Source organism: Anomalospiza imberbis, chromosome 8, assembly GCF_031753505.1.
Source record: "Anomalospiza imberbis isolate Cuckoo-Finch-1a 21T00152 chromosome 8, ASM3175350v1, whole genome shotgun sequence".
Classification (NCBI taxonomy): domain Eukaryota; kingdom Metazoa; phylum Chordata; class Aves; order Passeriformes; family Viduidae; genus Anomalospiza; species Anomalospiza imberbis.
Window position 1 is genome coordinate 33619498 of NC_089688.1, and position 13821 is coordinate 33633318.

Sequence of the window (13821 nt, forward strand, 5' to 3'; positions counted from 1 at the left end):
CAAAGGGCGTTTTGCCATCAGTGTTGTTCATCTTCAGAGCTTAATTCCAAATGTTGTTGAATTTAAGTCTGATAATATAGATAAGAGTAATCTGATCATCCCTATTTTAATTAAACCTTAATTTCAGTGATATGATTCAGAAATTATTGGTGTGACTAAACTGTTTTTCCTAAAAATCAAAGCATTCCTGGCTTTGCAGTGAGGAAGAGTTTTGTCTGACAGGCAAGTTAGGTGCACCCTGAAAATTACATTGCTGCAGAAAGAGTACCAAGATAATTGGATTATCGAATAAATTTGATAGCCATTGAACTAATACAGCATTTTAAAATACAAAGATAAAGATTTTTGATTGAAGCATAAAGAAAACTCCATTTAACAGACTGTGGAAAGAACTGGAAGAGCCTAAAATATTCAGCTTTCCTTTTGCATGCTAATTTGATGAGTGATCCCAAAAGATACTTTTGATTCTGAAAGGAATAGATATAAATTATTTCATGTCATTAATTGAGCTGCCTTGATTTTTTCCACAGATTTGCTGCATTAGAGTGTCAGCTTTATTCTTATTTAAAACATGGTTACCTTGTCTGGATGGGTCAATTTTTAGCACTGCTGCCATTTAACCTCCTACAAGAACACCCTGAAATTGCAGCCATGAAATTGCTACCTTGAAATTTCCCTTTCAGAAAATGAGAATATTCTGGGCTTTATTGCACTGCCATTTACTGGAAACTTGCCCTGATATTTATTCCAGGTATTCAACTGCATTAAATAAATATAAACCATCGAACCACAGACTGGTTTGGCTTGGAAGGGAGCATCTACTTCTGACCTCCAAGCTAATATTTATTAGGATTTGCATAAATAAATGTATATTTCCAGTATAGATAACTTAATGCTCCCAGATCCTTGTTACAGACTGTTTATTCATGATGTTGTCTGTGACCATCCCGTAACTCCTGGTAATTCAAATATTTGTAAATTACCGAGGATTAATCATAGTCTGGATTGTTTTACTTCCTCTTGTATTTTTACTTGTGGAGTTGTTGAAATGTGCGAGCAGCCTGGGAGCTGCAGTTGTAAACCTTTAAATACCTTTCCAAATGTTTACGTTCCACTGGTATTTACTCCATGAGGGTTCACGGTGCCTTTGAATCCTCACAATTCCTTTCCATCACTGATGTCTGAACCTTCAGAGGGAATGACTTTGTCAGAGGAGCTGCAGATTAAAAGGCAGGAAAATGGGGCAGCTTTGGGGCTCCTGTTTAGTGCTGGTTTCAGCTTCCAACAAGTCAGTGGGAATGTGAAAATAAGATTTTGTGTCTCTCCACTCTGGAGAGAGCCCGCCCAGGACACTGTGTCCAGCCCTGGGGCCCCAGCACGGGGAGGACCTGGAGCTGTGGGAATGAATCCAGAGGAGGCACCAAAATGTTCAGTGGGATGGAGGAAAGGCTGGCAGAGCTGGGATTGTTCAGGCTGGAGAGGAGAAGCTTTGGGGTGAGCTCAGTGTGGCCTTGCAGGGCCTGAAGGGGCTCCAGGAGAGCTGGAGAGGGACTGGGGACAAGGATGGAGGGACAGGACCCAGGGAATGGCTCTCACTGCCAGAGGGCAGGGATGGATGGGAGATTGGGAATTAGGAATTGTTCCTTGTGAGGGTGGGGAGGAGCTGGGATGGAATTCCCAGAGCAGCTGGGGCTGCCCCTGGATCCCTGGCAGTGCCCAAGGCCAGGCTGGACACTGGGGCTTGGAGCAGCCTGGGACAGTGGAAGGTGTCCCTGCCATGGCATGTCCATCCCTGCCAGGCACTGGATGATTTTTAAGGTCCCTTCCAGCCCAAACCATTCCGTGAGTCTGTAATACCCAGAAGGACCCAGAGGTGGGACTTCCCTGTGAGACTCATGGTGGTTTCATGGAGAAAATGAGGCAGCATCAGAAAACTGAGTTATGGAGAAGGAATCTGGCTCATTTTATTTCGTATTTAAATGCCAGAGGGATACTCTGCAGACACTCAATTCCAAGAATTACTTTGGAAAGCAGAACTTCAGAAATAGCTGGTTTCTGAGCGGGGGTTGGACTGGGTGACATTTCAAGGTCCTCCAGGCCAGGCTCAGATCGTGTGGCTGCAGTGCCAGGTGGGCTGTGCTGGCTTTGCCCAGTGGGATTCAGCTCTGAGATGTTGAACTCGCATTTACCGTGCTTGCCTCCTGGCACTGGTGCCTTGTGAAGGTTGACTTAGAGCAGAGACTAAATGGAGCTAAAGAATAAAGCAGGGATTTATTCAAAGGATCTCCTCCATGGATCCACCTTGGGCAGCACCAGAGCCCAGCCAGGGCTGCACCCAAGATGAACCCAAATGGTCCCAAAATGCACGAGCGCTCCCGGGGGCTCTCACTGGGATCAGCTCTGCTCCATTGGCACACTGGAGTTCATTGTCCCATTCCAGCTTTAGCCCATGCAGTCCCATCCTGCTTGTTTTCCTCTCTCCAGCCCACGTTGTTTGTGCTCCTGGGCTGAGATTTGGGTCATTTGTCCTTGGTGCCCAGCTGGAGCAGGAATTGTTTTGTCTCCCTGCTCTGTGCAGAGAGCTCAGCATCCCCTGATATGGAGCCCAGACCCACACACTAAAGCTGCACAGAATGTGAAAAACAGAAAAGCCAAAACCTGAGACATCATTTCCTGCTGGCTGTGGGTGCTGGTTTCCCTCCCCTACCTGTCTTTATTCCTTTGCCTTCCCTTTACTTCATATTTTCTTCTGATTTGGGTTTGTGCTTCACACGTACCAAACAAATCTTCTGGTTATCAGCTGCTGCCCTTCTGCAGCCATGGCAGGGTTGGGGTTTTCTTTTCCAAAAATATCCTGAGAGGGTTTAGTGTGAGTTTTGTCCTATTCTCTGTTGGACATTTGTTTGTGATATCTCTGGGTTTTGAAAAGAAGATCAGACCCTTGCAGAAATAGAGTTGGTTCTTGTGGGATTTCTCCTCTGCTCACATAAAGATTTGGTTTTGTGTCACTCACCAGAATAATTTCAGGTTTAGGGCAAAATTTGCCCTGCCAGCTTGCTTTTGTAGAGGAGGAAAAAGTGTTTTAATCACACACTTTTAATCACACAACTTACCCAAAATTGCGAAGGAGCTGATCCAAGGATGGAGAAAATCAAAGTTTGGGTGGGAGTGGGGATGGAGCATGCCTGATGTGCACACGCTTTTGTCAATTCCCTATTTCTTTGGGGGTGCCTTTGTGTTTGCCACGAATGGGAACATCCCAGCCCTGGAGGAAGTGGTGCTGCACTTCCAGAAGGAGCCATGGGCCAGCAGCACCAGGAATTTGGGCAGGAAGAGCCTTGAGTCATCCTTGGTGGGTGCCCAGGAAGCGCCAGGGGCTGTCAGCATCCTCCTGGTGATAATCCCCCTCTCTGGGGAATACTAAAGTCACTTTTTCATTCTATCTCTAAAAAAATACCCGTGGGATGATCTCTGGCTGGCTGTGAACAGAAGTCCTGGTGGTTCTGGGCCACAGCTCCTGGAGTGGGAGCAGTGGGAAAGTTTCCTTGCTTTGGAGGATTTGTCTCTCCTGCAGCCATTTACTGCAGTGTTTCAGTCATCAGTTTTTGAAGCAGTAGTGATTAAAAAGTTATTTCAGGCCTTTGTTCCCCTTGAAATCCCCCTTGGTCTGGAGACAGTTGTGTTGACCAGAAATGTTTCAGCCTCTGAGCCTGCAATGGCCTCAGTTTTAACTTTCTCATGCAATTTTTGGGCTATATTTATAAATTTACTGATATTAAAGAAGACAGAGGTAAAAAATGAAACCACACTGTGCCTTACTCACAGGCTCTGCAGGGATGAACCCATTGGGGAGCAGCAACAAGGATTTGGGAACACATGTGCCCAGGTGTAAGGAGAAAGGGACTTTTTGTGGGTTTTGACCCAATTTCCTTGTGAAATGGTAGGAGGAGAGGCAAGATCTTGGGGCAGAGAATTAAATCAGTCGTGGTGAGAGTGCTCTGTCCTTGACTGAAGAAATGGAGGCAGTTTGGCAGAAGGTTCAACTTCTCTTTTCCTGGCTTGGATTGAGCTTTCAGTGTTTGCCTGGGAATCAGTTCTCCACAGACACCCCAAAAATGGTGCTGCAGTTCTGTGAAATGAAGAGAGGGGTGATTTTTTTTTTTTTTAATTGTGTAATTGTCTGTCAGAAATTTTAATTCCCTCGTGATGCAAACTTGTTGTTTACCCTCTCATGTCATGGGTCTTGTCACAGAGCTAAAGAGAACCAATACAAACCCCCAGATCCTGGAGCGTTCTGACATTTCTAAACTCATGGAAGTGGCTGCATTTTGTCTGTGAGGGACAAAACCAGGGATTTTTTTTGTGTTTGTTTCCTTGGCTTCCAGAAAGAGTTGCAAAACAGCCCACAGCAAGTGTTGGGTGGTTATTCATCCTCATGCAGCCACTCCTTCCCAGAGTGATTTCCTGAACTCCTGCCAAGCCATGGCTCCTGACTGCAGTTTTGTCGTGCCTGTCACTTTTATCTTTATACCCCGCCTAAGTCATCCCTCGTGCCTTTTATTGCCTTCCCTCTCTTTGCATCATGATGCTGATTTGTGAGCCCTTTTTCCCTGTGTGTCCTGAGCTCACCTGTGCCTCTCCAGGAATTGTTTCCCATGCCCTCACACCCTGTGGAGCACCCAGAGGGTTTCCAGGTGCTCCCAAGGCTCAGATGGGTTGTGGGTATTTGTTTGATTCACATGAATCCTTTCTGGATTATTGCAGGTGTTACCTACTCCTAAATATCTTTTTTTGAATCCCAGAATTGTTTGGGATGGAAGGGAACTTAAAAATCATCCCATGTCATGGGCAGGGACACCTTCCACTGTCCCAGGCTGCTCCAGCCTGGCCTTGGGCACTGCCAGGGATCCAGGGGCAGCCACAGCTGCTCTGGGAATTCCATCCCACCCTCCCAGACAGGAATTCCCTCCCAATATCCCATCCAACCCTTCTGTCTGTCAGCTCTCAAAGACCACTGTAAGAATGGTGAAAAAACTCCTTAAAGTGTGTAAATGTAGTTTAAAAGAGAAAAAGAATCCAAAATGCCGGCAGCAACAGAAATTGCCTTAATTTTGGAAGAGAGGTTGTAGGGTTGTGTTTTGCTTGCTGAAGGTTCAGACTGGGAGTTTGGCTTCCTTAAATAAAATATGTTGGGCTTTTAATGATTTTAATCTGTTCTGTATTGAATTATTCAGTAGAACTAAAAGGTTACAGAAGCATAATGAAAGTGAAAGGTAAAGAGGCACTTCCATAAAACACTGTGAACAGAAGGGTGAGACTCAGAGTTTGTACCAGATATAACAAAGATGTTCTTTAATCTCCATTCTGAGAAAAATGTCATTATTCCTGCTTGTTCTTATGTTTATATAGAATTTCAGTGAATGAAATCTCTATGGAAGGTGGCATTTTCTGTATCTATATGAAAGGTGGTTGAGAAGCAGCTGCATAAGGGCACTGCAGCAAACCTTTTAATGGGCTTCAAATTCACCTCGGTACCTTATAGGTGTTCAACTTTCTCTGATTGCAGGGAAACTGAAAAATATCATTGGTTTTCTCAGCAGCAGTGGTTTGGTTGTACTTTTGACGAGGGAGAAAAATTTTTAAAAATTAAAAAAAAAAAAACTGTCAAATTGAGCTTTGCCTGTGCCAGGTATTGTGAAGCTTTTAGTAAAGTAGAGGCAGATAATTGGACAGAACTTTTGGTGCCTTGAGCACAGGTTTTGTGCCAGATGAGGCAATCCACGTCTAATATTCCACATTTCTTGTTCCATCCCCAGACTCCACCGAGGAGAACACCTTGCACAAGGAGCTGCTGACCTCCCTGCTGATCCTGGTGCTGGTGGTGATCATTTTCGTGGTGCTGGTGGGGTATTTTTTCAGGTGGGTGTTGGTGGGCTCAGCCCCATCCTTTGTGCCCTCCCACGGAAGGAAGAGGGCCAGAAGGGAGGCAGAGCCTCGGCGCAGACGGGGCCGTGCCTGCCAGCATGAACAGAAAGAGCTTCTCCAGAATTACGTGGTCTGTAAAAAGCTGGAGGCTCGGGGAAAATGCTGCTTTCCTCTTGCCAGAATGGCCAGGTTGATGTGCTGCCTCTGTTCCAGGTTCAGGAGACACAGGAAAGCTGTGGTCACCTCTGGAGACAAGAAGATGCCAAATGGGATCTTGGAAGAGCAAGGTATGGGGAAATTTGCTTTCAAACTCTTTTTTATTTGTCTTTAATTCAGAATTACTCACTATTCGCTTTTATTTCTAATACAAGTGGCAGGGTTGTTATTAAAGAGAAAATAGTCTGAAGAAATACAATCACAAATGGTTTGAGTTGGAAGGGGCCTTAAATTCATCCAGTTCCAACCCTCGTGCCATGTGCAGGGACATCTGCCAGCACTTGGTTGTCCCATCCAAGCTGGCCTTGGACTAGAGGTCCATATTTAGAAATCCAGACTCCAGCAGTCTACAGAAAATAACTTTCAGTTGCTGGTTTGAAACAGGTTTCACTTTGTGATGCAGCAAATGTTTCTGTGTAAAACTTCCCTGGGCTCTTTGGAGATGTTTTACCAGGAATGCCAGCTGAGATCCACCTTTGTGACACTGTGATCTTTGTATCTGGAGAAGGAACTGCAGTATTTCTTCTGAAAATGGGAAAAAAACTCCTTAACACTTTGTGAATACACTGGGTGGTTTCTGAATGTGAAGCAGGAGGTTGAGATGGGGCAGTTTGAAGCCAGAGGCACTGAAATAAAACACTCGGAGGAGTTCAAAATGTTTCCCACTGCTTTGAGCTGTGCTGGGTTTGTTTCTGCCTGTGGGGAGCCCCGGGCTGGCTCCTCTGTGGGGCCCAGCTCAAACCTGGGTGGGCTGAGCAAGTTGTTAAAATCACAACCCAGAGAAAAATGATAAAAACCAAATAATCAGTCTGTGGTTTGTGTCAGCCCCACTTGGCCATTGTGACGTGATGGGTGAGCTGAAGAGGGTGGCAGTCAGAGGAAAAGTTAAAACCCTAAAAATACCCATCAGCTTCCTGCTGGGGTGTTCCTGTGCACAGGGCAGCAGCTCCTCTTGGGGCACAGCTTCTGTTGGCTGCCAAGTTAGAGATAAATTACATTATTATTATTATTATTATTATTATTATTATTATCCCTATAAATGAAATAATCTGGCAGCAGCTCTTTGGTGATAGGTGCCAAAAGCTGTCCTTGCTCTGTCAGCAGAAAGAACCTGCTCCTTTTCTGAATAAAACTTGGTCACTTTTAAACCCAGTGTAAATAGAGAAATCATTAATTTCACCAGTGGTGGTTCTTCTTGATACCATTGTGTCCTCAAAGCAACCGCTTGGCCTATGATTTGGTGTTTTAATTTCCTTTAAATCACCTTTAGCACCTCAGAGTGTCATGGTAGCAGTTTGCTTTGGCCTCTTGCAGCACCAAGATTAATTTGTAGTTGAGAATCTCTGGCTCTGGCCATGCCTTTAACATCTGCTGCCCTTGTGCTGACAGAGCAGCAGCGGGTCATGCTGCTCAGCAGGTCTCCCTCGGGCCCCAAGAAGTATTTCCCTATCCCCGTGGAAAACCTGGAGGAGGAGATCCGGATACGCTCGGCCGACGAGGGGAAGCTCTTCAGGGAGGAGTTTAATGTAAGTTTTTACACGTGGGTGGCTGAAAACGGGGGGAAAAACCAAAATATCTGCGAGTATTAATAATTCTGGTGTTGGGTGCGTGACTGGTGCTGCTCCTACGAGTTCTGTCGTGTGTGGAGAGCTTTCATCTGGATAAAACCTGGAGTTTTTACCGACTTGTGATGCTTAATTGGTATTATATGAAGTGTTTGCCTCTTGCTAGCATTTTAAGAAAGACTTCAGTGTTTGCCCGAAGCTGGAGGAGAGGAACATAGAATATAAACCTCTTCAGCAGTGATTTTCAGGATGGTGCTGGGGGGTTTTGGGGGATCTGGGTGTTTCACCTCCATGGGAAGTATTTAGAAGAGAGGACACAGTGTGGCCTTAACATTGCCCTGGTGGGGTTTGACTTCTTTTTTCCTGATAATTTGACTTTTTGCTCTTGGCTGCCATCCCAGCACTCCCCTCTCTGCAGCCCCAGCACAGAGTTTCTCTGAGGTGTCTCAGCTCTCAGGGTTTTCCTGCTGAGCGTGGCCTTGGGCAGGATTTTGTGGTTGTAGGGATGAGCTGTACCCGGAGTCTGTGCTGAGCTCCTGCAGGATTCCTGTGGAGAAACACAGCACCAGGAGTTTGGGGTCTTTTTCCAGGTTTTTTATTGACTTCTTTTCACTTCCCTCCACAGCAGAAGCAGAGCGGGAGCTTAAATGTCAGGCGTGGATTTGTGAGAGCCAATGCACGTGTTGATGAGGCAGGCTGTTGAGTTACCTTCTTAATTGGGAGCATATTTAGAGCTGCAGTTTGCTTGACGATAAATTTAAACCACAGACTTGTGCCTTATCAGACAGGGAGCATTGTGGAAATCCTTCTCAAAGCTGAAAATGAGAGCGAGAACCAGCTTGACAAGGTGTGCGCTGGTGAATTTTAACTCTCCTGATGAATTTGCTCTGAGGTTCAGAGTGAAACAAACCATCTGTTTTCATTTTTAAACCCCTCTTTGATGGGGAAATTTTCTGCCCCATGCTGTGAGCGTGTGGGGTTCTGTCCACACCCAAAAACCTGAGGTCTGATCCCAAAAATGAGCAGGGATGGGGTTGGGTGGGGTTGATGCTCAGTGTGGTTTTTTCCTGTGTGGCTGGATGAGCTGTCTGCTCCAGCCTGGGAGGGCTGGCAGTGCCCAAGGCCAGGTTGGACACTGGGGCTTGGAGCACGTGGGACAGGGGAAGGTGTCCCTGCCACAGCAGGGTGGCACTGGGTGGGATTTAAAAGATCCTCCCAACCCAAAGCATTCCATGATTCTCTGGTTCTGTGGCTCAGCCCTGCCCTGGGGGTGCTCCAGGGATCTCTGCCCACTCCACATCCCACGTGTCAGGGGCCAGGCATCCCTGGGAATGCAGATACAGGAGATCCAGTGGGAATTAGGGACAAATTTGGGCTGAACACGGTGAACCCTGGGAGCCAGCACTGCCCAGGCACGTGCACCAACCTGAGAAGTTTGGTCCCAAGTGATTTTTTTGGCAAAAATAAACCAGACACTAAAATATGAAGACACCCAGCAGGGAGAAAAGAGTTTTGAGGACTGTTCCTGACTTTGAGGACAGTTCTCTTGGATTTATGTGCCTAATGGTGTTCTCCAGCACCTTTGATTTTTCCTTAAAGCCTGGATGACCCTTAAGAGGTCATTGCACCCCTTGGACACTCACCAGAATAGCAGAGGCTCCTTCTTTTTTTATGTGACTCCTTTGTGAGCTTTGGGCACTGGAAGAGTGTGTTCTTTCTTCACAGGAAAAAAAAAAAAGAAAATAAAATTTATTCCCTTCTGTAAAGCCCCTACCTCTGTTGATCATCCCTGGAAGTTTGGGATTATTGCCTTGATTTCCAGATTAATTACTGAAGAGCTTCCCTTAAGAGTTTTCTTTTGAAATTGGAATTCTGCCTGGATTAAGACATCCCTGTGGCTCCTCCAGTGCTAAAAAAGGAGGAAATGTGCTGATCCTGGGTGGCTTGAGCCTCTCAAAGCTTCTGTGGGATTTTGGGGTTGCTGCCCGGGGGTGACAGGTCAGAGTGTGGTGGCAGCAGATGAGGCAGGGCCGGCAGGACCCGTCAGCTCCTCGTGATTTGGGGTGGTGGGAGGATGTGCTGAGGAGCAGGCGGGTGATTCACATCCTCCCAGAGGGTGGGAGCAGGAGCTGGGCTCTGCTCTGGGCTCACCACCCACCCCAGGGCACCAGGAGCCTCCTGGGAAGGTGCCAAGGCCCAGCAGAGGTCAGGAGCAAGGCATGGAGAGGAGATCTGGCCCAAGTGAATTCCTCTTCATGCATTTTGCACAGGAAGATCCAGAACTTCTCTGGCTGTTAACTGAAAATTGGGCGCCTGACTTGGAGTTTGAAGAGATTGTGTTTACACAGATTCATAGATATTAGAATATCTATATATATAAAATATCTACATATAAAATATATATAGATATACCATATATATATCTATATAATATATCTATATAGACACATATAGATATATATCTGTATAGGTATATAATCTAGATATAGATAGATAGATATATAATATATAACAGATATTTCATAGGGTCACAGAATGGTTTGGCTTGGAAGGGGTTTAAAGATCATCGAGTTCCAACCCCTTGCCATGGGCAGGGACACCTTCCTCTCCTTTTTACACAAAAATTTCATTTTTGTGTTTCATAAGTGCACTTTCATCAGCAAAATGGGCTGATAAAAAGCCACGAGCTTCATCCAGATGAGGAATTAAGCAGTCTGACAGCAGCTTTCTCCCTCAACCCTCTTTCAACCTCCTCCCTTTTCCATTCACAGCTTCATGTGCCATAAAAGCCCCGACAAACCAAACCCAGGAGGGCCCAGAGCTGTTTCCTGCGTGCTGGAGGATCAGGGTGGCCGTGCCCCCCTCTCCTCCTGTGTCACCCTGACAGCCTTTGCAGTTCTGGGGGAATTCCAGCCCTGCTCTCTGCCAGCCAGGCTGGGCTGCTTGTCTCGGCTCTGCCCTCCCTGACCACGTTTTTCCTTGCCCTCTGTGACTCACTCAGGGAGGTACAAAAGTGGCAGAAGGTGCTGGTGCCTTCCCAAACTGCTGGGATTTTACCTCGGGGGACCCGCCCTGCTGGCACTGGGGGTTTGGGAGTTCAGTTTAAGGAACTTGATGAAATCCACTTAAAGAACTTCTCAAAATGCAGTTCTGCTTTGGTCCATTTGGAGCAGCAGCGTCTCAGCTGTGGAGAAGCTCCACCTTGGGCACCTCCTTGCTTTCATCTTCACCCTCTTTGTTTTTTTTTTTTTTTTTTTTTTTCCTTTGGTTTATTGCCTTCCATGACTGTTTGGTTGTTTTTAAGCCAGACTAAATCTACCTGCACTCAGCTCTTGCCGAAACTCAGATCTCAACTCGCACCGCACAAAAACCCCACAAATTAATTTCCCTTCCTCCTTTTCGCCCAGGGCCTCCACCTGCAGAGCTGAGCCAGATGCTGGATATGTGATGTCCTCAGCAGTGAAAGAGGGGCTCAGGCCCAGCCCTGTCCCTGTGGCTCAGCCCATCAGTGGCTCTTGGTCACCGAGGCAGATGGCAGCTCCAGGCAGCAGCTCAGAGTTGAACAATTTGCTAAATAACTGTGATCTCAGAGGGGAAAAATTCCTTCTCTCTCCCCAGCTGCTGAACTCGTTGTCTGGAGTCAAATCTGCCAGGATGTAGTTGCCTCTTAGAGAGGAATTAAAATTACTGGTTGTGGGGGGAAGTTGAAATATATTTAGTTCTGGTGGATGCAAATTTACCCTAAGCCATGTGCAGTCAAAATTATTTGTTTTCTAACACATTGACTCTCTCTATATTTTTTTTTTCAGTCATTAACGTCTGGATATGTGCAGGGAACGTTTGAAATGGCAAATAAGGAAGAAAACAGGGAGAAGAACAGATATCCCAACATCCTGCCATGTAAGCCATTTGCTTTTCTTTTAAACCAGACAATTAATTTTGGCACTGAGCAGGCTGCTGGTAGTGCTCGTGTGCTGAAAATACTCAAATAATGACAGAAACGGTCAGAAATGCTGTTCATGTGTTGTCTGTGGTTTGGGAACTCCGTGCTTTTCCAGGCCTCCTGCTTGCAAGGAAATACCATCTTTCAGATTTAATAACTGGCCAATGTCCTTCTTTTCTTTCAGATGATCATTCCAGAGTGATTTTGACCCAAATTGATGGAGTCCCACCTTCAGACTACATTAATGCCTCATATATAGATGTGAGTTGAGAGCTGCCCACAGCTGGCCAAACTTTGGGCATTACAGAAGTAATTCTCTGCTAGCACACCTTGGCCTTTCACCTTTTAACTGCTGTGGCATTTATTTCCACAGGGCTATAAAGAAAAGAATAAATTTATAGCAGCACAAGGTAACTGCTTCTCATTTCTCTCTCCTCTGTAGCTTTGGGCTGAGCACATTTAATTGTAGATGTGTTTGAAAGGTTATTTTTAGCTGGTCAAGGGTGAGGCTGGGTTTAGAGGTTACAGCTGAAATGAACTTGAGGTGTGTGTGAGGTGACCAAATGCCTCTGGGCAGTTCTGTAGGTTCTGCTCTGGCAGAGGCTCACTTCCCCCTCCTGACCCTCTTTGCTGGAAGTTGGTGTCTCCTGATGATCCATTCCAAGGGAACCCTGGACCTTGGCATGGGGAAGAGCTGCAAAATGGGAATTCCAAATGTTGCTCCTGCCTTAGTTAAAAGATTAAATAATATTTAAGAATGAACATGTTAGAGAATCTTCCAGGGCCTAAAGGGGCTCCAGGAGAACTGGAGAGGGACTGGGGGACAAGGCATGGAGGGACAGGACACAGGGAATGGCTTTAAGCTGACAGTGGGTAGATTTAGATAGGATTTTGGGAAGGAATTGTTCCCTGGCAGGGTGGGCAGGCCCTGGCACAGGTGCCCAGAGCAGCTGTGGCTGCCCCTGGATCCCTGGCAGTGCCCAAGGCCAGGCTGGACATTGGGGCTTGGAGCACCTGAGACAGTGGGAGGTGTCCTTGCCCATGGCAGGGGTGGAAAATAAATGATTAAATGATTTAAATGATCTTTAAAGTCCTTTCCAATTCAGACCATTCTGTGATTCTATGAGTGATATTTCAAGAGAGGAGATTCCTTCTAAAAATGTCGATTTGGGCGCATGATTATGTAAAAGAAAACTTGGAGGGGGTTATTTAATACATAAATATACAAATTTGGTATGTTCCACAGCTGTGCAGGTGTAGCAAACCCAGCTGTGGGTGGGTGCCCAGGGCAGGGGGTGGCACTGCTCCGGGATCTGCCCCATCCCCTCTCCCGAGCATTTCCCTGTTCTGTCTGCAGGACCCAAGCAGGAAACAGTCAATGACTTCTGGAGGATGATCTGGGAGCAGAAATCAGCCATTATTGTCATGCTAACCAACCTGAAAGAAAGAAAGGAGGTAAGGAGCTTTCACCCTGCTCTGGTGAGCCCCTGTGCTCCAAAAGCAGCTGGGGCTGCTCAGGGTCTGAGCAGGTGCATTTCTCAACACTTCCTGCCCTGGCCCCTGTCAGCACAGCTGAGTTTCTGCTCCAAAATGTAGTCTTCATTTCTAAAATACCCATTTATGTCAGGTGATCTCGAGGAGAAAATTCCGATGGCTATTTGTGTTGTGCATAGCCCAGAGCCAAAGGAAAACTCCTGTGCTTTAATCCCAGCGTAAGGCTGCGCTTGTGGATGGGATTGATTAGCAATGAAGATAAAAACTCTGCTCATTTTCCTGAGTATTAGGTTTCAAAATGCAGTTTGTCAACTGAACAAAGAGAAATAAAAGCTGCTGTGTTGTGAGGGTGCTGCTGTTCCTTCCTGTCCCCCACTCCTCCCCTGAGGATGGGCATTCCTTGTTTTCCTCCTGGACTTGATTTTCTTGCACTTTTACTGCTGCTTGATGAAGTTCAAACAGCAAAGCCAGGCCATGGGACCAGCTCCCAGTGGGAGCAGCCAGAACTGCTAAATCTGGGTATTCCTGCTTTGAATTTCTCACTGTCTGCAGCTAAGGCTTGAAATCAGAGTGAAAACCTCGCAGTCCCCACAGCTGGACACCCTGTGACAAAGCTGCCAAACTGAAACAAAAGCTGTGGGGGCTGAGCTGGTTAAAAAACAATTCAAAGCTGTTCTC

At 46.3% G+C, this 13821-nt stretch overlaps 1 protein-coding gene across 8 annotated transcripts in view; it reads left to right on the forward strand.

The window, feature by feature from the left end:
- Window positions 1–13821, forward strand: part of PTPRE (protein tyrosine phosphatase receptor type E) — a 97664-nt gene that overhangs the window by 67056 nt on the left and 16787 nt on the right. For 7 of the 8 annotated variants that reach the window (XM_068198337.1, XM_068198336.1, XM_068198333.1 and 4 more), the window contains 7 exons: window positions 5817–5919; window positions 6139–6212; window positions 7531–7667; window positions 11516–11606; window positions 11834–11910; window positions 12023–12059; window positions 13007–13104. In XM_068198337.1, the coding sequence (XP_068054438.1) occupies window positions 5817–5919; window positions 6139–6212; window positions 7531–7667; window positions 11516–11606; window positions 11834–11910; window positions 12023–12059; window positions 13007–13104 (617 nt within the window). Of the gene's footprint in view, window positions 1–5816; window positions 5920–6020; window positions 6056–6138; window positions 6213–7530; window positions 7668–11515; window positions 11607–11833; window positions 11911–12022; window positions 12060–13006; window positions 13105–13821 lie in introns of those variants that run through there. The other variant, XM_068198339.1, reaches the window with a different exon arrangement.